Genomic DNA, 27,324 nt, shown 5'->3' on the forward strand with positions numbered 1-27,324 from the left:
GCAAAAGGAAAAATTGTGGCTGTTGGGAAAGTTGGTAAAAACTTTTCTTCTTGTATAAATGATGTTCTCCTTGTACATGGCTTGAAACATAATTTGCTTAGTGTTAGTCAACTTTGTGATTTGGGTTTTGAAGTTATTTTTAAGAAATCTGTTTGTTTAGTTGTGTGTGAAAAAACTGGGAATGTTCTTCTTGAAGCTAAAAGATGCAACAATGTGTATGGATTAACTCTTGAGGATTTAAAGGAACAAAATGTAACATGCTTCACATCTTTTGAATCTGAAAAATGGCTTTGGCATAGAAAGTTGGGACATGCTAGCATGTATCAAATTTCTAAGCTAGTTAAAAGAAATTTGGTTAGAGGGATCCCAAACATCAAGTTTGATAAGGATCTTACTTGTGACGCTTGTCAATTAGGCAAACAAGTAAAATCCTCTTTTAAATCAAAAGATGGAATCTCAACCAAACGGCCATTGGAAATGTTACATATTGATCTTTTTGGTCCTACTAGAACTCAAAGTTTAGGAGGTAAACATTATGGTCTTGTGGTGGTAGATGATTACTCTAGATTTGGTTGGGTACTTTTCCTTGCTCATAAGAATGATGCCTTTTATGCTTTTTCCACCCTTTGTAAGAAAATTCAAAATGAAAAGGATTTGAAAATTGCCCATTTAAGAAGTGATCATGGAAGAGAATTTGAAAATCAAGATTTTGAAAAATTCTGTGATGACTTAGGGATTTCTCACAATTTTTCATGTCCTAGAACCCCCCAACAAAATGGAGTGGTTGAAAGAAGGAATAGAAGCCTTCAAGAAATGACTAGGGCTATGTTGTGTGAGAGTGAAATTCCTAAATTCTTATGGGCTGAAGCTGTGAACACAGCATGTTATATTTTGAATAGAACAATCATTAGAAAAGGGTTAAAGAAAACACCTTATGAGCTATGGAAAGGAACCCCTCCAAATCTTAAGTATTTTCATGTTTTTGGATGCAAATGTTTTGTGCTTAATAATAAAGAAAACCTTGGAAAGTTTGATCCAAAATCCTATGAAGGAATGTTTGTTGGATATTCCACCACAAGCAAGGCCTATAGAGTTTATCTCAAGGAGTATAGGACAATAGAGGAATCCATACATGTTACCTTTTGTGATTCTAACTTAATTCCCAGTATTGTGAAGGATATTGATTCAGATTGTGAAGAGGCTGGAACAAGTAAAGAAAATCCCAAATCTGTTCAAATTGAAGAATCTGTCAGTCCGGTTTTGTCTCGTCAGATTGGAGGAGACATTTCTATTTTGTCTCCTGAACAGGCACGAGCAACTGAAACAGTGAGACAACCAGAAGTTCATCAAAGCTCTACACCTGTCCGAAAGCCTAGAGAATGGAAGTCTATGAGAGGTTACCCTCATGATTTCATCATTGGTGATCCTTCTCATGGCGTAACTACAAGATCCTCCACCAAAAGGCAAACCGAACCTAGCAATCTTGCTCTCTTGTCACAAATAGAACCCAACAATGTCAAACAAGCTCTTGAGGATCCATCATGGGTTAAAGCAATGCAAGAAGAGCTTGCTCAATTTGACAAGAATGAGGTTTGGACACTAGTACCTCATCCGGATGGTAAGAAAGTTACCGGTACTAAGTGGGTATTTAAAAATAAACTTGGTGAGGATGGACAAGTTGTTCGTAACAAGGCTAGATTAGTGGCCCAAGGTTACGATCAAGAAGAGGGTATAGATTTTGATGAGTCTTTTGCTCCGGTAGCTAGAATGGAAGCAATTAGATTGCTTCTTGCCTATGCCGCCCATAAAGGTTTCAAAATGTTTCAAATGGATGTTAAGTGTGCTTTCCTTAATGGCTTTATTGATAGAGAAGTGTATGTGGCACAACCCCCCGGTTTTGAACAAAAGGAGTTTCCAAATCATGTTTTCAAATTAACTAAGGCTCTTTATGGTCTTAGACAAGCTCCAAGAGCTTGGTATGAAAGGCTTAGTGCCTTCTTGTTGGAAAATCAATTTCAAAGGGGTACCACCGACACTACTTTATTTATTAAAGCATCTAATGATGACATACTTCTTGTTCAAGTTTATGTTGATGACATTGTATTTGGATCGGCCAACATTTCCTTGTGTGAAGAGTTTGGAAAACTCATGACTAGTGAGTTTGAAATGAGTTTAATGGGAGAGCTTACCTTCTTTCTTGGCCTCCAAATTAAACAAACTCCTAGTGGTACTTTTATTTACCAAGGAAAGTATGCAAAAGAACTTATCAAAAAGTTTGGCCTAGAAAATTCCAAAGCAATGAGTACACCAATGCATCCCAACACAAAACTTGAAAAGGATGATGATGGTCAAGATGTGGATGAAACAAGGTATAGAGGAATGATAGGTTCACTCATGTACCTTACCTCCTCTAGACCGGATATTGTTCAAAGTGTGGGTGTATGTTCAAGATTTCAATCTCACCCAAAAGAATCCCATCTTACGGCTGTTAAACGCATCATTAGATACATTAAGGGAACTTGTGATTATGGCTTGTGGTATCCTAAATCTGATGAATTTTGTGCAGTAGGGTTTTGTGATGCAGATTATGCGGGAGATAGAGTGGATAGAAGAAGCACGTCCGGCATGTGTTGCTTCCTTGGAAGCTCTCTCAACATGTGGTCAAGCAAGAAACAAGCCACAGTGGCTTTATCCACCGCTGAAGCAGAATATATTTCCGCATCTGCATGTTGCACTCAATTAATTTGGTTAAAAACACAATTGGAAGATTACAAATTAAAAATCAATAGTATACCCCTATTTTGTGATAATATGAGTGCAATAAATATTTCAAAAAATCCTGTTTTGCACTCAAGAACTAAGCACATTGAGATAAAGTATCATTTTATTAGGGAACATGTGCAAAAGGGTACTATTGATATTCAATTTGTAAAATCAGAAGACCAAATTGCTGATATTTTTACAAAACCCCTCTGTGAAGACAGATTCTGCACCTTGAGAAAAAGATTGGGAATGTTTGATTTAAGTTTTATTGAAAATTTGTGAATATTTGATTCAGTTCAGTTTTGTCTCGTAGGTTTGGACGAGATAAAAAACGCAAGCTTGATGGAGGAGCTCTGTTCAGGGGGAGGCAACACAAATTTAAATTCTTCTGGGCCCCACCTAATAAATTCTGACCCTACCATGGCAGTTTAGTTAGTTATTCCTTCCTTGAAAAAATAAAATCACAAAATTTTTTTAGATTGTCTTTTCAAATCTAGTTGGAAGATACATGTTGTCAAATCATATCTTCTCCTTCCAACTAAATCCCTTGATTCAAGGAAAAACTCCCTCTTTATCACTTTTTGAAACTCCCATTTGGATAATAACCGTGCCATTATGGTCATTAACCTCCCATCATCTCTCTTCAATCCTCATTTATTGCACCTCTAACCTCCTTCCATCCTCCTCTCATTCGGCCCTCACCCCTTCATATTCAACCCCTCATTCATCCACCATGAAAAAGAAAACCGCTGTTAGGCGAAGTAGCCGAACCCCCATTCCAAAAAACCCACCTTTCTCATCACCTCCAACCCATACACATATCCATCTCCATTCTACCTCATCCTCTACTCAGTCACCACCCTCCAAGAAAACCGAAACCATGCGCCGAAAGGTTATTGCTCAGAAAACCTCAGGGAGAGGCAAGACAGGGAAGAACAAGCAAACAAATGTTGAAGAAGATGAAGAAGCATCTCAGACTACTCCACCTCCATCACCACCAAAAAGATCTACCTCTCATGCGAAAAGCTCTCACAAGAAACAGAAAACCTTTACTCTGCATGACACAAGCGAACCCCCCAATCTGGAATCTCTAGAGTTCAAAAACAAATTCCACAAAACTCATTCACATTTTGATCCTTCTCGCTTCCACTCATGTGCATTCTATGAATTTCACAAAGACGTTCTTCTGCAGCGCAATCTCTGCCCCTCTTACTTGGTGAACCTTCCAAATCTTGCCACCAAAGGAATGAACTTTTCGTCTCTGTTTGATGCTCTGAAATGGACTCCTCTGACTCACATTCAGAAATTGGTATACCCGGGGCTGGTCCGGGAATTTTATGCAAACATGCGCTTGATTGGTGGGTCAATCCACTCTTATGTCAAGCGTGTTTACATAACCCTCACTCCTCAAACCATTGGTGCTGCCCTTGGGTATGAAGATGAGGGACCAAAGGTTTATATGGTTGATAAATGGGATGATCAAGTGGGCGTTACTCAACAAACAGTCATGCAACACATTTGTGCCAATCTGTCCGGGCTTGATGGATTAATACCAACTCACAAATCCCTCGGCCCAGAGAACTCTCTGTTACACCGTATCATCACTCATATCATCACTCCTCAAAGTGGTTCTCATCATAGAGTAACGGTTTCTGACTCTATCATCCTCTTTGCTCTTATTACTTCCACTCCAATTTCATTTGCTTATATTATGACACGTCATATGTGGGAAGCAGTAAGAAGCACAAAAAAGGCTAATCTTCCTTATGGCATGTTTCTTACATGTATATTTGAATATTTTAAGGTTGATTTGTCTAATGAATCTGTTGAGAACAAAGTGTCACAGATTAAAGGAGGAGGAGTTTCGAACAAGAAAAGCAAGAAATCTGTTGCCTCCGAACCCTCTCTAAGCGATTTGGATAGCCACCCTGAACCCTCAAAGGTGTCGGCATCCATCAGGGAGGCTCTCAGTGAATTCCGCAATATGTCCAAATTGATGCTAAAGTCAAGCAAGGCTGCCCGGAAATTGGCATATGCAAATGAGAAAGCCTGGAGAAAGTGCTATGAAAGGGTCGGTTTCATGATTCAAACCTTTGATGATGAAATGGGAACAGGAGATTCTGAAGATGATTCTGGTTCTGAATTCAATGTTTCTGATGATTAGTGACTATTTCTCTACTTTTATTTGATATTGGCAACAATAGGCTCAATCTTTCTTTTGTTTTTTGTAAAGGCATGACTTGATACTCCCTGCCGTATGATACTCTGAACAATTACTGCTTTGTTATAAATATTATGTATTGCTCATGTCTCTTATTGCAGGTCCTTATGCCCCTTGATGCCAAAAGGGGGAGGAGATTTAAATTCCAAAATTGAAATTGGAATGAAACAGGGGCTGGAAAAACAGGGGATAAGGGTTGAAATTTTCAAATTGAAAATTCATGATTACCCTTATTCAAAGAATGCATGTTTCTATTATATTTCCTGCTGTATGTACTGCATTTGGCTTTTGGTTTACTATGATGTTTGATATATTGATGCCTGGCTGATGGTTCATCTTTGATAAACCTGTTGGTTTGAAAATTTACATTTGGCAGTTCCTTTAAGCTGTGTTATTTAACAACTGCCATGTTTTGATGTGCTAATATGTGTTTCAAAAATATTTTCCTTATTTTGAATGACATTGCTCTGAAATCTGGACTGGAAAATATTTGGAAACTTTCTGAACAACACTGGTTTGTGTTCTGTTGATATGTGTAAGTTTGAGCAGTAAATCAGTTTGTGATATCAAAAGAGATTTGATTATCAATTAAAACTGCTCATAAATCAAGCATTTAGCATCTTAAAATATGCTAAATAACATTGTCATTAGAAGCTTGATTAAAGTGTTACAGGTTAGTGCTTCCCATGGTAAGATAAGCATACATCAAGGGGGAGCAATGTGACATTTTGAAAGGGGGAGAAATTCAAATTCAAAGGGAGTAATCTTTACTCAATTTCTAAATTTCTTCCATTTCAATTTTAATAATGTTTGTCATCAAGGGGGAGATTGAAGAGTTTGGAAAACTCTAAACCAAATTAATGATGATCAAACATTATTAACAGCAAAATTATTAAGCTAATTATGATTAATGAGCTAATTAAAATAATTTTGTTGTGCAGGTTAATATTGGGCCGAAATAAAAAGAAAGGATCTCAAGCCCAATAAAATAAATTTCAGCCTCATGTAATTCTTGTTAAATGTTGTTTTGGCTGAAATAGTTTTATCAATTGGGCCAAGAATAAGTTAAGCCCATGTTTGCTTCCTACACTTGATCCGTTACAAATTTCACCAGGAAAGCAAATGTTAACCATGTGGGCCAACTATTAATTTCAACTTTACAAAGCCCAAAATCTATTAAGTAACACTTGGTGTTTACATTGATCCGAAACCAAAAGAAAAGAGAAAGCAAAGTGCTTCCAACGGACATCACATGCTTAACTTGTAATGGAATTCAAATTTTATCAAGTAAGGTTAATGCAGTCCTTGGAAATATGAAAGAGAAAAAGTCAAGTGATTTGATGGCAATCAATAGTAGCTTACACGCTACTTCACAAGCTTGGAGAAATGCACCTAATTAATTTATCTTTCATAACTCTCATAGTTTTGCTTTTCTCTTTCTTCTTTCTTTCTATTTGCTTCTCTTCTTTCTTCGGTCCTTAACCAGAGAACCATGGAAGCTACACCAAGCTACAATCACCGAAGAGAAGAAGTTGCATGCATCAAGACCATCACAATGATGGCAAGAAAACATACTAAAATAAAAATGTGCTGTGGCTGAGATTATCACCTAATCTGGTAAGATTTGGTGAGGTAATCTCGGATCCTCCATACCCAAAAAGAAAGAAGAAGATTCGGCCAGTAGAGAAGATCCTTGGAGGCATGGCTTGTCTTCGATTCTGCTCAACCACCACAGGAAGTAGCTAGAGTGGCGAAGTGATGGTTGAAGGCAGAGATTGAAGCAGATGAAGTCATCATCATCATGAAGCATCAAGGGCCAGAATTTCATCTTGGAGAGCAAGCCAAGGATGGAGAGCTCGGATTGATGAAGGGTGATGATCAAGAAAGGACTAGAGGTAATTGCATGTTGGTTAATGCATGGTTATCTCTTCTCTCTCTATGTGGCCGAACCGGTTTAGTTGAAGGAAGAAGAAGTTGGTTCAGTTTTGGCTTCAATAAGTGGAGGCTCCCCTCTTCTATATTAAGGGTGGACAGCCACTGTTTGAAGCAAGGAGAAAAATTGAGAGTGCAAGGCACAGAGTTCTCAGAGCTACCTGAGCTAACAGTTTTCTCTTCTCCTTCAATGTATTCAGTTTTGTATTTTTCTGTTTAATTTTGTCATGTCTTGAGTCTCATGGTAAAAGGCAAACAGTGAGGTTTGTAATGAAAAAGCCATAGAGCGGAAAAAGGCAGAGAGTGCAAAATTAAAAGAAAAAGCCATAGATGTCTTAGAGTTCCTTTGTTCATCTATGTTGTGTTTCATGATTCTGTGGGAATCCCCTTGTAAGTTGGGTTAGCACTTTACAAGTTGTAATCTGTTTGATTATAGTGAAATTCCATCATTGTTGTGATGGAGACTGGATGTAGGCTGCACTGCACTTAGCAGCCGAACCAGGATATATCTTGGTGTGATTTTCTTCCTCTCCTACTTCATTTCTGTTTTCTACTGCACAGGAGCAAAAACAAAAAATGTCTCGTGCCAAGTGACGAGACAAAATGAAAATGTCTCGTGGCTAGGGACGAGCTAAAAACAGAAAAGTCTCCTCTGAATCCAGCAAGTGTTAGCAAGAAAAAAAGGGGCTAAGATTCAACCCCCCCCCCTTCTCTTAGCCACTGAAACCATCAATTGGTATCAGAGCTTGGTCTCAAAGAGATCAAGCTTTGCAGCTTGGAGCAAAGATCCTCATGGCAGAAAACAGTGGCGCAAATGTGGTGTCTTATAATCTAACTGAAGGACAATCAAGCAACAGACCTCCTCTTTTCAATGGGAAAAATTATACCTATTGGAAGGAGAGGATGAAAATATTCGTACAAGCAGTGGATTACAGACTTTGGAAGATTATTCTCGAAGGGCCTCAATATCCAACTATCACAAGTGCAGAAGGAGTTGTTTCTCTCAAACCAGAAGCAAGATGGACCGAGGAAGATAGGAAGAAGGTGGAGTTAAATGCCAAAGCAATAAATCTGCTCAATTGTGCTATCAGCTTTGAGGAGTACCGACGGGTATCAAGATGCACAACGGCAAAGGAAATCTGGGACAAATTGCAAATCACCCATGAAGGAACCACCATTGTCAAGAAGACTCGGGCAGATATGCTAAACAGAGAATATGAAACGTTTGCAATGAAGGAAGGAGAGTCCATTGATGAACTGTTTGAACATTTCAATGCTATCATTGTTGGCTTAGATGCTCTGGGAATTACACATTCTGATTCTGTGCTAGTGAGAAGATTGTTGAGATGTCTCACAAAAGAGTGGGAGACTAAAGCTTTAATTATTTCTGAGAGTAGTAGCCTAGACTCCATAACACTTGATGATTTGAGAGGAAATCTTCTTGCTTTTGAAAATACCTATTTGAAAAAAGATACAAAAAAGAAAGGAATTGCATTTTCTTCTGTGACTAACCCCCTGGATGATGAATCCAGTGATAACTCTTCTGAAAATGAGTTTGTTTTATTTGCAAAAAAATTCAGGAAAATGGCTAAGCTCAGAGGCAAAGGCAGCAGCACAAGGAAAGTGAAGAAAGACCTCAGCAAGGTAACTTGCTACAATTGCAAGGAAATGGGGCATTTCAAATCTGATTGTCCCAAGCTGAAGAAGGAGGAAAAGCCAAAAAGAGGAAAGAAGAAAGGACTGATGGCCACATGGGAAGACTTGGAGAATGATTCTGATGATGATGATGAAGAAACCGAGACCAAGTCACAAACATGTCTCATGGCAGACCACATAGATCAGGTAGTCTTTCATAACCCTAACACTGAAGATCTCCATCTTATGATAGACCACCTTTCTGAAAAAATAAGATGTTTTCTGCTGGAAAATCAAGAACTTGAACAGCAAATTACCATTCTTAAGGCCGAAAACAGTTTTCTAAAAGAAAAAGTGAGAGAGGCCGAAACTGCTTGTGATCTTGTTGAAGAAAATAAGCAGTTAAGAGCCCAAGTTAGGAGCTGTGAAAGTAACCATTGTGTTCTTGCATATGTGGACTGTTTTAAACAAAATGAAGAGTTGCTTAAAAAGGTTAAAAGACTTGAGGAAGACTTGGCCAAATTTACACAAAGTTCTGAAAGTTTAAATCACATCTTGGCTAGTCAAAAACCTCTTTATGATAAGGCTGGGTTGGGGTTTCATAAATCTGAAAATTCACATTTTGAAAATATTGCTTCATCTTCTAATGACACAAGATTTCAAGATCCCACCTACTTTAACAAAAAGGCAACTCCAAGGTTTTGTAGACTATGCAATCGGAATGGACACTTTCCCATTCAATGCTTTTTCGGTGAAAGAATGGTTGGTGACAAAGTTTATAAAATTGTTTTTGATTACAATGGCTTAGGACATAGAAGATGGTTTAACGTAAAAGGATCCAAAAAGATTTGGATACCTAAGGTTACTTAAGCATTGTTTTGTAGGTGTGCCTAGCATCCAAAAAGAAGGAAAATGTGTGGTATATGGACAGCGGATGCTCTAGGCATATGACCGGAAAGGCAACCTTCTTCATAAAGCTTGATGACTATGATGGAGGACTTGTCACTTTCGGTGATGATGCAAAAGGAAAAATTGTGGCTGTTGGGAAAGTTGGTAAAAACTTTTCTTCTTGTATAAATGATGTTCTCCTTGTACATGGCTTGAAACATAATTTGCTTAGTGTTAGTCAACTTTGTGATTTGGGTTTTGAAGTTATTTTTAAGAAATCTGTTTGTTTAGTTGTGTGTGAAAAAACTGGGAATGTTCTTCTTGAAGCTAAAAGATGCAACAATGTGTATGGATTAACTCTTGAGGATTTAAAGGAACAAAATGTAACATGCTTCACATCTTTTGAATCTGAAAAATGGCTTTGGCATAGAAAGTTGGGACATGCTAGCATGTATCAAATTTCTAAGCTAGTTAAAAGAAATTTGGTTAGAGGGATCCCAAACATCAAGTTTGATAAGGATCTTACTTGTGATGCTTGTCAATTAGGCAAACAAGTAAAATCCTCTTTTAAATCAAAAGATGGAATCTCAACCAAACGGCCATTGGAAATGTTACATATTGATCTTTTTGGTCCTACTAGAACTCAAAGTTTAGGAGGTAAACATTATGGTCTTGTGGTGGTAGATGATTACTCTAGATTTGGTTGGGTACTTTTCCTTGCTCATAAGAATGATGCCTTTTATGCTTTTTCCACCCTTTGTAAGAAAATTCAAAATGAAAAGGATTTGAAAATTGCCCATTTAAGAAGTGATCATGGAAGAGAATTTGAAAATCAAGATTTTGAAAAATTCTGTGATGACTTAGGGATTTCTCACAATTTTTCATGTCCTAGAACCCCCCAACAAAATGGAGTGGTTGAAAGAAGGAATAGAAGCCTTCAAGAAATGACTAGGGCTATGTTGTGTGAGAGTGAAATTCCTAAATTCTTATGGGCTGAAGCTGTGAACACAGCATGTTATATTTTGAATAGAACAATCATTAGAAAAGGGTTAAAGAAAACACCTTATGAGCTATGGAAAGGAACCCCTCCAAATCTTAAGTATTTTCATGTTTTTGGATGCAAATGTTTTGTGCTTAATAATAAAGAAAACCTTGGAAAGTTTGATCCAAAATCCTATGAAGGAATGTTTGTTGGATATTCCACCACAAGCAAGGCCTATAGAGTTTATCTCAAGGAGTATAGGACAATAGAGGAATCCATACATGTTACCTTTTGTGATTCTAACTTAATTCCCAGTATTGTGAAGGATATTGATTCAGATTGTGAAGAGGCTGGAACAAGTAAAGAAAATCCCAAATCTGTTCAAATTGAAGAATCTGTCAGTCCGGTTTTGTCTCGTCAGATTGGAGGAGACATTTCTATTTTGTCTCCTGAACAGGCACGAGCAACTGAAACAGTGAGACAACCAGAAGTTCATCAAAGCTCTACACCTGTCCGAAAGCCTAGAGAATGGAAGTCTATGAGAGGTTACCCTCATGATTTCATCATTGGTGATCCTTCTCATGGCGTAACTACAAGATCCTCCACCAAAAGGCAAACCGAACCTAGCAATCTTGCTCTCTTGTCACAAATAGAACCCAACAATGTCAAACAAGCTCTTGAGGATCCATCATGGGTTAAAGCAATGCAAGAAGAGCTTGCTCAATTTGACAAGAATGAGGTTTGGACACTAGTACCTCATCCGGATGGTAAGAAAGTTACCGGTACTAAGTGGGTATTTAAAAATAAACTTGGTGAGGATGGACAAGTTGTTCGTAACAAGGCTAGATTAGTGGCCCAAGGTTACGATCAAGAAGAGGGTATAGATTTTGATGAGTCTTTTGCTCCGGTAGCTAGAATGGAAGCAATTAGATTGCTTCTTGCCTATGCCGCCCATAAAGGTTTCAAAATGTTTCAAATGGATGTTAAGTGTGCTTTCCTTAATGGCTTTATTGATAGAGAAGTGTATGTGGCACAACCCCCCGGTTTTGAACAAAAGGAGTTTCCAAATCATGTTTTCAAATTAACTAAGGCTCTTTATGGTCTTAGACAAGCTCCAAGAGCTTGGTATGAAAGGCTTAGTGCCTTCTTGTTGGAAAATCAATTTCAAAGGGGTACCACCGACACTACTTTATTTATTAAAGCATCTAATGATGACATACTTCTTGTTCAAGTTTATGTTGATGACATTGTATTTGGATCGGCCAACATTTCCTTGTGTGAAGAGTTTGGAAAACTCATGACTAGTGAGTTTGAAATGAGTTTAATGGGAGAGCTTACCTTCTTTCTTGGCCTCCAAATTAAACAAACTCCTAGTGGTACTTTTATTTACCAAGGAAAGTATGCAAAAGAACTTATCAAAAAGTTTGGCCTAGAAAATTCCAAAGCAATGAGTACACCAATGCATCCCAACACAAAACTTGAAAAGGATGATGATGGTCAAGATGTGGATGAAACAAGGTATAGAGGAATGATAGGTTCACTCATGTACCTTACCTCCTCTAGACCGGATATTGTTCAAAGTGTGGGTGTATGTTCAAGATTTCAATCTCACCCAAAAGAATCCCATCTTACGGCTGTTAAACGCATCATTAGATACATTAAGGGAACTTGTGATTATGGCTTGTGGTATCCTAAATCTGATGAATTTTGTGCAGTAGGGTTTTGTGATGCAGATTATGCGGGAGATAGAGTGGATAGAAGAAGCACGTCCGGCATGTGTTGCTTCCTTGGAAGCTCTCTCAACATGTGGTCAAGCAAGAAACAAGCCACAGTGGCTTTATCCACCGCTGAAGCAGAATATATTTCCGCATCTGCATGTTGCACTCAATTAATTTGGTTAAAAACACAATTGGAAGATTACAAATTAAAAATCAATAGTATACCCCTATTTTGTGATAATATGAGTGCAATAAATATTTCAAAAAATCCTGTTTTGCACTCAAGAACTAAGCACATTGAGATAAAGTATCATTTTATTAGGGAACATGTGCAAAAGGGTACTATTGATATTCAATTTGTAAAATCAGAAGACCAAATTGCTGATATTTTTACAAAACCCCTCTGTGAAGACAGATTCTGCACCTTGAGAAAAAGATTGGGAATGTTTGATTTAAGTTTTATTGAAAATTTGTGAATATTTGATTCAGTTCAGTTTTGTCTCGTAGGTTTGGACGAGATAAAAAACGCAAGCTTGATGGAGGAGCTCTGTTCAGGGGGAGGCAACACAAATTTAAATTCTTCTGGGCCCCACCTAATAAATTCTGACCCTACCATGGCAGTTTAGTTAGTTATTCCTTCCTTGAAAAAATAAAATCACAAAATTTTTTTAGATTGTCTTTTCAAATCTAGTTGGAAGATACATGTTGTCAAATCATATCTTCTCCTTCCAACTAAATCCCTTGATTCAAGGAAAAACTCCCTCTTTATCACTTTTTGAAACTCCCATTTGGATAATAACCGTGCCATTATGGTCATTAACCTCCCATCATCTCTCTTCAATCCTCATTTATTGCACCTCTAACCTCCTTCCATCCTCCTCTCATTCGGCCCTCACCCCTTCATATTCAACCCCTCATTCATCCACCATGAAAAAGAAAACCGCTGTTAGGCGAAGTAGCCGAACCCCCATTCCAAAAAACCCACCTTTCTCATCACCTCCAACCCATACACATATCCATCTCCATTCTACCTCATCCTCTACTCAGTCACCACCCTCCAAGAAAACCGAAACCATGCGCCGAAAGGTTATTGCTCAGAAAACCTCAGGGAGAGGCAAGACAGGGAAGAACAAGCAAACAAATGTTGAAGAAGATGAAGAAGCATCTCAGACTACTCCACCTCCATCACCACCAAAAAGATCTACCTCTCATGCGAAAAGCTCTCACAAGAAACAGAAAACCTTTACTCTGCATGACACAAGCGAACCCCCCAATCTGGAATCTCTAGAGTTCAAAAACAAATTCCACAAAACTCATTCACATTTTGATCCTTCTCGCTTCCACTCATGTGCATTCTATGAATTTCACAAAGACGTTCTTCTGCAGCGCAATCTCTGCCCCTCTTACTTGGTGAACCTTCCAAATCTTGCCACCAAAGGAATGAACTTTTCGTCTCTGTTTGATGCTCTGAAATGGACTCCTCTGACTCACATTCAGAAATTGGTATACCCGGGGCTGGTCCGGGAATTTTATGCAAACATGCGCTTGATTGGTGGGTCAATCCACTCTTATGTCAAGCGTGTTTACATAACCATCACTCCTCAAACCATTGGTGCTGCCCTTGGGTATGAAGATGAGGGACCAAAGGTTTATATGGTTGATAAATGGGATGATCAAGTGGGCGTTACTCAACAAACAGTCATGCAACACATTTGTGCCAATCTGTCCGGGCTTGATGGATTAATACCAACTCACAAATCCCTCGGCCCAGAGAACTCTCTGTTACACCGTATCATCACTCATATCATCACTCCTCAAAGTGGTTCTCATCATAGAGTAACGGTTTCTGACTCTATCATCCTCTTTGCTCTTATTACTTCCACTCCAATTTCATTTGCTTATATTATGACACGTCATATGTGGGAAGCAGTAAGAAGCACAAAAAAGGCTAATCTTCCTTATGGCATGTTTCTTACATGTATATTTGAATATTTTAAGGTTGATTTGTCTAATGAATCTGTTGAGAACAAAGTGTCACAGATTAAAGGAGGAGGAGTTTCGAACAAGAAAAGCAAGAAATCTGTTGCCTCCGAACCCTCTCTAAGCGATTTGGATAGCCACCCTGAACCCTCAAAGGTGTCGGCATCCATCAGGGAGGCTCTCAGTGAATTCCGCAATATGTCCAAATTGATGCTAAAGTCAAGCAAGGCTGCCCGGAAATTGGCATATGCAAATGAGAAAGCCTGGAGAAAGTGCTATGAAAGGGTCGGTTTCATGATTCAAACCTTTGATGATGAAATGGGAACAGGAGATTCTGAAGATGATTCTGGTTCTGAATTCAATGTTTCTGATGATTAGTGACTATTTCTCTACTTTTATTTGATATTGGCAACAATAGGCTCAATCTTTCTTTTGTTTTTTGTAAAGGCATGACTTGATACTCCCTGCCGTATGATACTCTGAACAATTACTGCTTTGTTATAAATATTATGTATTGCTCATGTCTCTTATTGCAGGTCCTTATGCCCCTTGATGCCAAAAGGGGGAGGAGATTTAAATTCCAAAATTGAAATTGGAATGAAACAGGGGCTGGAAAAACAGGGGATAAGGGTTGAAATTTTCAAATTGAAAATTCATGATTACCCTTATTCAAAGAATGCATGTTTCTATTATATTTCCTGCTGTATGTACTGCATTTGGCTTTTGGTTTACTATGATGTTTGATATATTGATGCCTGGCTGATGGTTCATCTTTGATAAACCTGTTGGTTTGAAAATTTACATTTGGCAGTTCCTTTAAGCTGTGTTATTTAACAACTGCCATGTTTTGATGTGCTAATATGTGTTTCAAAAATATTTTCCTTATTTTGAATGACATTGCTCTGAAATCTGGACTGGAAAATATTTGGAAACTTTCTGAACAACACTGGTTTGTGTTCTGTTGATATGTGTAAGTTTGAGCAGTAAATCAGTTTGTGATATCAAAAGAGATTTGATTATCAATTAAAACTGCTCATAAATCAAGCATTTAGCATCTTAAAATATGCTAAATAACATTGTCATTAGAAGCTTGATTAAAGTGTTACAGGTTAGTGCTTCCCATGGTAAGATAAGCATACATCAAGGGGGAGCAATGTGACATTTTGAAAGGGGGAGAAATTCAAATTCAAAGGGAGTAATCTTTACTCAATTTCTAAATTTCTTCCATTTCAATTTTAATAATGTTTGTCATCAAGGGGGAGATTGAAGAGTTTGGAAAACTCTAAACCAAATTAATGATGATCAAACATTATTAACAGCAAAATTATTAAGCTAATTATGATTAATGAGCTAATTAAAATAATTTTGTTGTGCAGGTTAATATTGGGCCGAAATAAAAAGAAAGGATCTCAAGCCCAATAAAATAAATTTCAGCCTCATGTAATTCTTGTTAAATGTTGTTTTGGCTGAAATAGTTTTATCAATTGGGCCAAGAATAAGTTAAGCCCATGTTTGCTTCCTACACTTGATCCGTTACAAATTTCACCAGGAAAGCAAATGTTAACCATGTGGGCCAACTATTAATTTCAACTTTACAAAGCCCAAAATCTATTAAGTAACACTTGGTGTTTACATTGATCCGAAACCAAAAGAAAAGAGAAAGCAAAGTGCTTCCAACGGACATCACATGCTTAACTTGTAATGGAATTCAAATTTTATCAAGTAAGGTTAATGCAGTCCTTGGAAATATGAAAGAGAAAAAGTCAAGTGATTTGATGGCAATCAATAGTAGCTTACACGCTACTTCACAAGCTTGGAGAAATGCACCTAATTAATTTATCTTTCATAACTCTCATAGTTTTGCTTTTCTCTTTCTTCTTTCTTTCTATTTGCTTCTCTTCTTTCTTCGGTCCTTAACCAGAGAACCATGGAAGCTACACCAAGCTACAATCACCGAAGAGAAGAAGTTGCATGCATCAAGACCATCACAATGATGGCAAGAAAACATACTAAAATAAAAATGTGCTGTGGCTGAGATTATCACCTAATCTGGTAAGATTTGGTGAGGTAATCTCGGATCCTCCATACCCAAAAAGAAAGAAGAAGATTCGGCCAGTAGAGAAGATCCTTGGAGGCATGGCTTGTCTTCGATTCTGCTCAACCACCACAGGAAGTAGCTAGAGTGGCGAAGTGATGGTTGAAGGCAGAGATTGAAGCAGATGAAGTCATCATCATCATGAAGCATCAAGGGCCAGAATTTCATCTTGGAGAGCAAGCCAAGGATGGAGAGCTCGGATTGATGAAGGGTGATGATCAAGAAAGGACTAGAGGTAATTGCATGTTGGTTAATGCATGGTTATCTCTTCTCTCTCTATGTGGCCGAACCGGTTTAGTTGAAGGAAGAAGAAGTTGGTTCAGTTTTGGCTTCAATAAGTGGAGGCTCCCCTCTTCTATATTAAGGGTGGACAGCCACTGTTTGAAGCAAGGAGAAAAATTGAGAGTGCAAGGCACAGAGTTCTCAGAGCTACCTGAGCTAACAGTTTTCTCTTCTCCTTCAATGTATTCAGTTTTGTATTTTTCTGTTTAATTTTGTCATGTCTTGAGTCTCATGGTAAAAGGCAAACAGTGAGGTTTGTAATGAAAAAGCCATAGAGCGGAAAAAGGCAGAGAGTGCAAAATTAAAAGAAAAAGCCATAGATGTCTTAGAGTTCCTTTGTTCATCTATGTTGTGTTTCATGATTCTGTGGGAATCCCCTTGTAAGTTGGGTTAGCACTTTACAAGTTGTAATCTGTTTGATTATAGTGAAATTCCATCATTGTTGTGATGGAGACTGGATGTAGGCTGCACTGCACTTAGCAGCCGAACCAGGATATATCTTGGTGTGATTTTCTTCCTCTCCTACTTCATTTCTGTTTTCTACTGCACAGGAGCAAAAACAAAAAATGTCTCGTGCCAAGTGACGAGACAAAATGAAAATGTCTCGTGGCTAGGGACGAGCTAAAAACAGAAAAGTCTCCTCTGAATCCAGCAAGTGTTAGCAAGAAAAAAAGGGGCTAAGATTCAACCCCCCCTTCTCTTAGCCACTGAAACCATCACCTTCACTCCCCCAATCCCATCTCTAATTAAAAACACAGGAAACTTGTCTCTCCGAGTTGAAAATGACAAATCCATCCATAAATATTCCCAATTTCTCACAATTATATGACATTGAAAATGACAAATCCATCCCTCACCAATCCCCTGATTATTAGAAAAGTTTGTCTCACTCCATTTAGAAAATAGAGACATATTAGTCCTCCTCTATATGTACAGATTTTGTAAGGAAGGACAAATGTATCACCGTTTCCGAATAATACTTGACAAACAAATGATTCATTTATCGCATGAAATTGCCATAATAAGAAGGTTACAGTTGAGAATTATACCGACATCAAGTGCTTATTTCACCAAGAATCAATTAGACCCAAAGTTGTTGAAGAAACATACCAAGAATTCCAGTATAGTATGAAAGTGGGACATCGGTGTGCTTGATTTTGAAAAGTATTAGAGATGCCGGGACCAAACTGTACTCTTCCCATTTGGTAAACCCCCACACCAAATCACCCTTCTTGTAATCCGGGTGTCCAGATTCCAGGACTTTAGCCACACCATATCCTGTTAATGGCTGAAATAATGAAGCAGTTATTGAAATAGAATCATCAACACAGCAGATTGCTACATGAATTGCTTCTCAGATCAAACTGCAAAACCAATCATTGGGAGTTTCGCAAAGTACAAACACCATTAAACCATTTTTCATTTCTACACTCTTCCAAACCAAAAGTTATAGAATTGTTTCTTTTTTACCTATTGTTTCCCATGTTGTTTGAAAAGCATCCTGTTCTAAGGTAAATTGAGGCTTACTATGTTGAAGATTATAATCAATAATGAATTTCTAATTTCAAATTTCTCAATTCTGCATTCCCATGGTACAACAATTATACAGAATACTAAAAGTTCTATTAATTCAATTGGATTGAGTGTACAGTCTAATATCAAGAAGAACACAATAGCTACAAAGTTCCATGATTATAAGGAAAACTAACACATTTGACTTCCTAACAAACAAATGCTGTTTGAATTTTATCCTAATCCTATTGCTGTTTCCATGGGGTATCCCATTTTTTTAAAAGATGGTTGATACAGTTGGTAAAATCAAACTCATATTCCACAAGGACACAAGTTCAATTCCTGCCACAAATGTGAGGACTATTATGGCGTATGATCTAAAAGTAACTATATAAGTGCTCAAAGAACCTAGAGGTATATCATCACCACTCACTATTCACTATAATGCTCAAAATACTTGAGTTCCACATCTTTAATTTTTTTTACTACCAATCCCTCTTGCTTGTACAGAAAAAATCAGTCACCAAATTAGCCACTCATATAGCATACATGTTGAAATACAAAAGATATATTGAAAATGTGTATAAATATAGTGTCTGATTTTTTTGTACGCACGTATCATTTTTTATAATTTATCAAGACTCTGACACTGATAAATGATAAGTGATAAAAACATGCAGTGGCCCCAGTGATGTTTGTTATTTAAACATAGGACATTTTTAAGGTACAGATGCAATTTTAAAGATTTGTCTATGTGGCAAAATCTTAACCACACATTCTAAAGCTACACTTTTCACCTAAAACCGTAACTCTTCACAAAGAAAAGCGTCACCTAATGGAAAAAAGTAAATTAGAAGATTTAAGAGAAGAAATAATTAAGTTATCAAAATTAATAGATCAAAAATTAATGATTTTAACTAATGTTAACTGTAATGACACCGAATTCTTAAAATCAATACAAAATGATTTCTCTCAAAATCTTTATTTTACTATAAGTTTTATTGAAGGACTTCAAAAACCTGAAAAAACTTATTCTTCACACGGAATTTCTAAAAAATGTTATCATGGAAATGATTCACCACATCTTTATCATACCTTTAACCCACAATTAAATTCTATAGTAGACATGCTTGAAGAAATTTTAGTATCCATAAAATTTCAGAGAAATAAGGAAAAAGAGAATCCCAAAGAAGAAAAATTCCAAAATATAATCAACATAACAGATTTAAAAGTAAAACCACCACTAAAATTATGAATATTGAAGAAAAATTAGAAGAAGTTACAATGCTTTTTAAACAATTAAAAATGGCTCAAGAAAATAATATTATGGAACAGGGATTTCAAATAGAAGAGGAATTAAATCCTGAAAATATAGAAAATGAAGAACACATCCTAGATTATTCAAGTGACGAAGAACCAGCAATTCCAATACAAGTAAAAAATGAAGCTGGAACATCTAAGGATAATCAATCTCAATTTAAATGGGAAACAGGTTTTGATAATTATGCTTTTAAAAAAGGATTTATAAATAAAGATTCAAAATATACAAAAATACCATCAAAATATGTTCCTAAAATCCAGGAAATGGAAGGAGATAGAATGCTCGATTTAGACTGTAAAAAGAATGAAAAAGAAATTTTCGAAAACTGGTTAAATTCCTTTTTATTAGAAGCCTTTACCAACCCAAAACTTAGTGAATTGTCTGGAAGAGACATTTGGAATTACATAGGGTTTCATACTAAAGGAACTATAAGAGATTATATGACATCAATAGAAAACCAAATAATAGAAGAATTAGCAACAAAAACAACAGCTTATGATAAGATATTATATATAATGATGATTCTATATAAAGAATTTTTTGGAAAAAATATTATAGATCATAAACAAGAAGTCTATAATAAAGAATATCAAGAAGCAAAAAACCATTTAGCTAATATTCAGATATATGATTTATGTAATGTGGAGTCTTATATATGTGAATATAGAATACATTATTACAAATTAAAAGAAGAAGATAAAAATCATTATCTTAGTATGTATATAACAAAACTTCCATATCCTGCTAATGAGTTTATAATGGGAAGATTTATAAGAGAAATAAATAGAGGAACAATTGAAAATAATTTTGGTGGGGCAACCTCTGCAATAAGAGAGGAAATAAAAGAACGTTGTATGCAAGAAGCAACTCAAAAAAGATTTGCAAATATAATTAGAATTTGCTGTCAGGATAATGAAGAGATACCTCAAAAATATGGTCTTAATAAAAATTTTCAAAGAAAAAGAAAATATCAATTTAGAAAAAGAAAATACTATCCAAACTGGAGAAAAAAGAGGTATTTTAGAAATAACAATAAAAATAAGAGACAAAAAAGTGATTATTGCCCAAATAAAAAAGAAAATTGTAAGTGTTGGTATTGCCAAGAAGAAGGACACTATGCAAATGAATGTCCGAAAAAGAAAGATAAAAAGGATCTTACTAAACAAATAGAAATTGCTAAGTCTTGTTTCATGGAACCTTTAGAAGAATCTGATGATAACTTAGACTATATTTTTGAATATGTCTCGGAAACAGACTCAGAGACTGAGTAATAATGCTACATTTATTACTATAAAAATAACAGAAAAATTTATAAATGCTTTCATAGATTCTGGAGCAACACAATGCTTTGCTAGTTCAAATATAAAACTTGATTGGAAAAAATTAAAGAAACCATTAAGAGTTAGAATAGCTGACAAATCAATACATAAAATTGACCAAAAGGCAGAGATGGTTGAAATTTTTATTCAAAATTATAGGTTCATTGTTCCATCTATATACATGTTAGATTCTGGAATGGATTTTATCATAGGAAATAACTTTTTAAAGCTATATCATCCATTCATTCAAGAACTAACATATATAGTTTTAAAAGCTCCATACGATTCTTCAATAAATCAAAAATCAAAACGTATAAAAATACCGACTACTACTATAGATAAGATCTTAAAATTTAAAATATTTTCTATATTAGAGACATGTTATTTAAATTTATACTTTCAAATAAATATCCCAAAAAATAATCTTGAAATAAAGATAGAAGAACTTTTGGATGAAATTTGTGCTGAAAATCCTTTAGATATTAAAAATACAAATAACGAATTAGTAAGCATTAAATTAAAAGATCCAACAAAAGAGATAAATGTTCCAAATAAAATCCCTTATTCCGCAAGAGATAGAGAAGAGTTTTCATTAGAATGTAGAGATCTTTTGGAAAAAGGAATTATAAGATTAAGTAAAAGTCCTCATGCGGCTCCAGCCTTTTATGTCGAAAACAATAATGAAATTAAAAGGGGAAAACGAAGAATGGTTATTAACTATAAGAAGATGAATGAAGCAACTATTGGTGATGCTCATAAACTTCCAAGAAAAGATTCTATTTTAGAAAAAATCAAAGGAGCAACTTGGTTTTCCTCTCTTGATGCAAAATCAGGATATTGGCAACTTCGTTTAGACGAAGAAACAAAGAAACTAACTGCTTTTACGTGTCCAACAAAAGAATCAACAAGTGTATTGCTCTATGAATGGAATGTATTGCCATTCGGATTAAAACAAGCTCCAGGTATTTATCAAAGATTTATGGAAGAAAATCTAAAAGAGTTAAATGAATTTGTTTTAGTGTACATTGATGATATACTAATTTTTACAAAACAGGATAGAGAAGATCATCTTCAAAAATTATTAATAGTTTTAGAAAGATGTAAAGAAAAAGGATTAGTTCTTAGCAAAAAGAAAGCAAGAATAGCAAAACAAGAAATAGAGTTTCTTGGATTAATTCTATCCACTCAAGGAAAGCTAAAACTTCAGCCAAATGTCCTAGAAAAGGTAAATTTATTTCCTAATAAAATAGAAAACAATTACAAAGATTTTTAGGGTGTATAAATTATATTTCTGATCAAGGATTCTTAAAGAATATAACAGAATACACTAAAAGCTTATTTCCAAAAATAAGTACTAAAAAAGAATGGAAATGGGATGAAAAAGATAGTATGCAAATTCAAAAGATTAAAGAATTATGTGAAAAACTTCCAGAACTTTATATTCCAGAAGAAAATGACTACTTAATAGTAGAAACAGATGCTTCAGACATAACCTGGTCAGGATGTCTAAAAGCTAAGAAAGCTATAAAAAGTTTGGAGCAAGGAAAAGAATCACTAGATTCTAAAAATTCCCCAAAGGAACTACTTTGCAGGTATATTTCAGGGACTTTTACTCCAACAGAACAGAGATATACCACTCATGAAAAGGAAACTCTAGCAGCAATTAAATCTCTTAAGAAATGGAAAATTGATTTACTACCCAGAGAATTTACATTAAGGACAGATTCAAGCTACCTAACAGGTTTCATACGATATAATTTAAAAGTTGATTATAATCATGGACGATTGGTAAGATGGCAATTATTTTTATTACAATATCCAATAAAAATTGAATATATTAAGGGTGACAAAAATGTTATTGCAGATACATTAACAAGAGAATGGAGTTCGTCTACAACGCATTAGATCAAGAAATTCAGAAATACGAACAAGAACTCGAAAAATGCAAGTATTGTCAGCAAATAAGGACACAGATCCAATCCCTCAAGAAGGCCATCGAAGCAATGAAATCAACACAACAACCAAAACCATCAGAGCTCAGCCAGCTAAGCGTGGTGGACAAATCAGGTGAAGAAAAAATTCCAGAAAATAAAACAATTGCTGAAATTATCAAAAAATCCACCCAAGATAAAAAATATTATGTAATTTATAATGGCCCCATGAAAGGAGTATATGATGCCTGGGAAAAAGCAGCACCATTTACACATCAATCAAGGATAATTCATAAAGGAGGGTTTTTAACACTGGAAGAAGCAAAGGAATCTTTCAGGGAATATGAAGCTCTTCATCCAGAGCAAACCCTAAAAAGAGCAGATAAAGCTCCAATTCAAACCCAGAGAACAGGGATAATAAGAAACATTCCTACAAGGGCTGAAATCAAAGAAAAGAAAAGGGTCTGTAGATCAAATCTCAGAGAAACCCTTAATATAGTCCTAAACTGGACTGAAGAAAGAAGAGCAATTTTGGGATATTATCCTATTGCCAAAGAACAGCTAACAAAGCTGGTTATATTTCCAGATGCATCCCCATCGGACACCTATCAGTTTTTCCAGTATGGATTAATTGATACAATTTTAATTTTTAATGATCTAAAAATTATTAGTGAGTTTCCTGCAGGATTCGTTGATGCAGTGAAGAGATTTAAAAATATGATTGACAACGTAAATCCAAGGGATATATCCCTAAAATTTACGAACAGTCAACCTATTTTTAATGAAGAAGAAGAATGCTTGGTTCCAGCACACCAAGTAATATTCATGTCCGTCTTCCCAGGAAATTTTCAACCAATTGATCAAGTTCAAGATTTAACAATCTACAGTCATGAAGGAAGGCTAGCCAGCACACTAGCAAGGGTCTTCGAAAGAACTCAAAAGATAACAAGGGAATCTCACACAAGAATTAATTATAAAAGCAGAAATACTTTGCTTGTGTCTAGTAAAAGGAATGAAATTGAAGAAAGAGAGATGAGACTCTTAGTAGAATTTGAATCAGCATTCTACAACTTATCTGGACTCTTAGAAAAGCTCCCTGAAGGGATAAAGAGGAATCTCTGCTATTTGATAAAAGACAGAGAAGACCACAAGTGCCAGCTATGCGTCTCAGAGCTATCTGAAGAAAGCAATAATAAAACGGAATCAACCCACATGATAAAGGAAGAAGACAACGCATCTGAAGGTCACATAATGAAAGAGGAAGACAGCACATCTGAAGCATCTCTCAACATTATTGCATAGTGACGTAAGCGCTTAGGTCATAGAGCACCAACAATGTAGCTGGTGCAAGATAATAAACAATGACGTAAGCAATGACGTCATAAGAAGGGTAAGGATGGGAATTGTCCATCAGACCCAACCATTATAAATAGGTTGCTTAGGCAATTGTAGAAAGCATCAGAAAATAGAAAGCAGGAGGCAAAGAGTACTCACATGCTAGGAGAGCAAGGAGGAAGTTGCCAAGGCGATTCTATGGTCTGAGGAAGAATTCCCTTAGGAAAAAATAGTTCTAAACTCCCCTCTGGAGTTAGTATTTACAATCTCCCCTCTGGAGATAAGAACACCTTATGTAAAATATACTAAATAAAGGAAGTTTTTCTCCAGAAAGGTACATCTTCATCCTAGTCTTTCAATTATGAATTATTTAGAAAGTTTAGAATTAACAGAAGAATCAGATTATTATAGATTAACTGCTTTATTAGATAATGAAAAACAGGCTGTTCTAAAAACAGAATTAAATCTCAAATCAAATGAAAATTTTAATAAACAGAACCTTTTAAAAGAAGTTTTTAATAGGAAAAATATAATATACTATGGAAAAATTCAACTTGAAGCCCCTATAAAGATAAAATCCGCCAATGGAGAACTTGAAATAGCTTTGATAAATGATGGAGAAATAAGTAAACAGATCGAGAAAATTAAGGATCAACAAAAAAGATCTAAAATTGGATGGATTCATATTAGTACTATACAAGTCTTAATCAAATCTACATATATGAAAGGAATTAATTCACCAATAAGCCTAGCAATCTGTGACAAAAGAATTACTGATGACCCAATAGACCAAATAATTGGAATTGTTCATGGAAACTTGGCAAATGTAAATGTTAAATTCAACGCCCATCTTGGATATGCTATACCTTTATCAACTGAAAATCTTGGAAGATCTATAAGTTTGGCTTATAAATTTCACAGAAAAAATCTAATGGAACAAGATGATGAACCATTTTCAATTACATATGCAATAAATTATGCTTTAACAAATAGCCATCATAGTATAATATTTAAAAACAGAGAAAGAATTTATGTCGATGAATTATTTCAGAAAATTGTAAAAACAGAAATACCAAAATATAAAGCTATTGAAAACCCAGTTCTATTATTAAAAGAACCATCAGGAAAATTATTTTCATCGAATTTTCAAATAAAAGAATCTAAAATTAATAGCCCTTTAAGTTTATCTAAGTTAAAAATTAAGGAAGAAAATTCTGAAATAAAAGAATTAACAAAAAAGGTCGAAAAATTAAATGAAACTCTAAACACTAAATTATGACAATAAATAGAGAAGAAATATATGTAACTTATCAAGACAAGAAACAAGAGCTCTTTGAAAGAGAAAATCGTTTGAATTATTTACAGTTTTCTGAAATAAATCAAAGAGCATTCGAAGCTCTAAAAATAATTTATGACAAGTTAAAAAGAGAAGTTGAAGAACTAGAGAAATTAATAGAATCTCTGGAAAAAAGTGATGAATCGATGATAGAGTTTGCAGAAATTCTAAAATAAATAATGAAGTATAAAAAGATTGAAAAACCAGAAAATAAAATAAAAAGAAAAAGGGCGGAAAAATTAAAAAGTAAAATAAAGGAACATAAAAGAGAATTAAATAATATTCAGATCGAAATTAATGACCTTATAATAAAAAGGATAGAAATAAGAATAAACATAAACAAGTTGGAATTAAACTTAAAAAATTTATAAATGCCTGGAAAACCATATTATGACTTAAAAGAATTAAAACTATTGAAAGAAAAAATGGAGTATGAAGTTGAAAAATTAAAAAGATATTTAGAAACAACAGAAAATGTAGAAATAAAAGAAGTTCTTGAGGATTTGAAAAATTATATTAAAGAAAAAGACAAACAGATAAAAAATTTTATATACAATAATCCATGCAAAAAAGAATATTATAAACTAAAACAAGATTGAAAAACTATAAATCAGAGTTATAAATCAAGGACTAATAATAAATAATCACACAAGAAAAATAATGGTAAATACTTTAAATTTTGCACCACCAATTGAATCTATACAAATTATAATCTTATTTGAGAAATTAATTTCGAAAAAGAAAGAAAAGTCGAATGTTAAAATTGAAATCGAATGTTAAAATTGAAATTAAAGAAAAGTCGAATGTTAAAATTGGTATCAGAGCCAAGTTAACGATTAAGGGTAACACTTTCTCTTTAAGTAACACTTTTAGTGACACGCTTTTCAGCCACAAAAAGACAAAAATCTGTACACCCACATCTGTACACTATAAGGTCCCTTAAACATAACATCAAAGAGTGCGTAACCTTTACTCAACTTTCAAATATGTGACAAAAACTAGAAAGTTCCAAACATGCAGCACTTTTTTTTTTCTGGTTTTCCAAAACCCAATTACTCCCAACCTCCCAAGTTAATAGCTCAGGTGAACATGCAGCACTAATCTAATAATATCATAAAAAAATTGGCATCTAATAATCCGACACAACTCTCAATTTTACCATCAATTCCTGATTTTCGGTTCCTCAATTAATATCCAAATGATTAAAGCGCGACAATAAAAAAGCAGCTCAAAGCTATATAAAATTGTAGATGTTAAGTTAAATGAGATAATTTGGGTTTTTTTTTGCATTAAACAGAATTTTCAAAGCAAAAAAAAAAAGAAATTAAAAAAAAAAAACTTACAGAGCCAGGGGCATATGTACGGAAGCCTTCGGGGCCTTCCATCTTGCTCATGAGGATTCGCATATACGGATCACATGAGAGGTAGAGGTTCTTGAGAAGGACCTCGTTGGAACCTTCCGGAAGGTTCAGTGAGATGGTGCCTTCAACTATGTCCATGTCTGATTCCTTAGGGAAACCAGTTACATAATCCTTCAGAACCACTTGCTTGTTCTTCACTTCCGCCATTCTTACGTTCTTGCTGCTCTGTTTCTCAGATCAATATTCAGTGTGCGTTTTTTTTTTTTTTTTTTCGTTAGACTCGAGCGTGATTTGTTTTTTTTTTTCCTTCAGAATTGAGGTGCCGGCTCCAGCTAAAATTTATAGGGGAAACCACTGCATGGTTTTTTTTTTTTTACGGGATGCTCGTAAAAACGCAGAAAACTTTTTTTTTTTTTAAGATATTTTTTAATAATTAAAATTTAATACATATAATCACTTAAATTATATTATTTTTTGTTAAAATTAGGTTAGACAAATTAATTTGATCGAAAAATAATAATTAAATTTTGAATTTATCTAAATTAATATTATTTTTTGTAAAAAATGACTACAATATCCTTATTATATAAAATTACTAAAATATTTTTATTATATATATTAATTTTGAGAATTCTAAATTTTAATCATTTTTTTTTCTATCATTATAGGGTTAGAATTTAAAATTTTTAAAATTAATATATATATATAGAGAG

At 35.0% G+C, this 27,324-nt stretch overlaps 2 protein-coding genes across 2 annotated transcripts in view; one reads left to right on the plus strand and one right to left on the minus strand.

The window, feature by feature from the left end:
- LOC107615011 (2-alkenal reductase (NADP(+)-dependent)) overlaps positions 1-26,980 on the minus strand; it is a 42,454-nt gene extending 15,474 nt beyond the window's left edge. The window contains exons 1-2 of the mRNA XM_088498327.1: positions 26,594-26,980; positions 17,607-17,784 (exon numbers count right to left, since the gene is read on the minus strand). Of these exons, the coding sequence (XP_088354453.1) occupies positions 17,607-17,784; positions 26,594-26,818 (403 nt within the window). The 5' untranslated portion in view covers positions 26,819-26,980. The remainder of the gene's footprint in view (positions 1-17,606; positions 17,785-26,593) is intronic.
- On the plus strand, positions 7,709-9,421 carry LOC148543765 (uncharacterized). The gene has a single exon (XM_088498326.1). The coding sequence runs from the start codon at positions 7,709-7,711 to the stop codon at positions 9,419-9,421; it is 1,713 nt and encodes a 570-aa protein (XP_088354452.1).
- Positions 26,981-27,324: the final 344 nt, after the last annotated feature.

This window comes from Arachis ipaensis, chromosome B9, assembly GCF_059453495.1.
Source record: "Arachis ipaensis isolate K30076 ecotype BB chromosome B9, ASM5945349v1, whole genome shotgun sequence".
Lineage (NCBI taxonomy): Eukaryota > Viridiplantae > Streptophyta > Magnoliopsida > Fabales > Fabaceae > Arachis > Arachis ipaensis.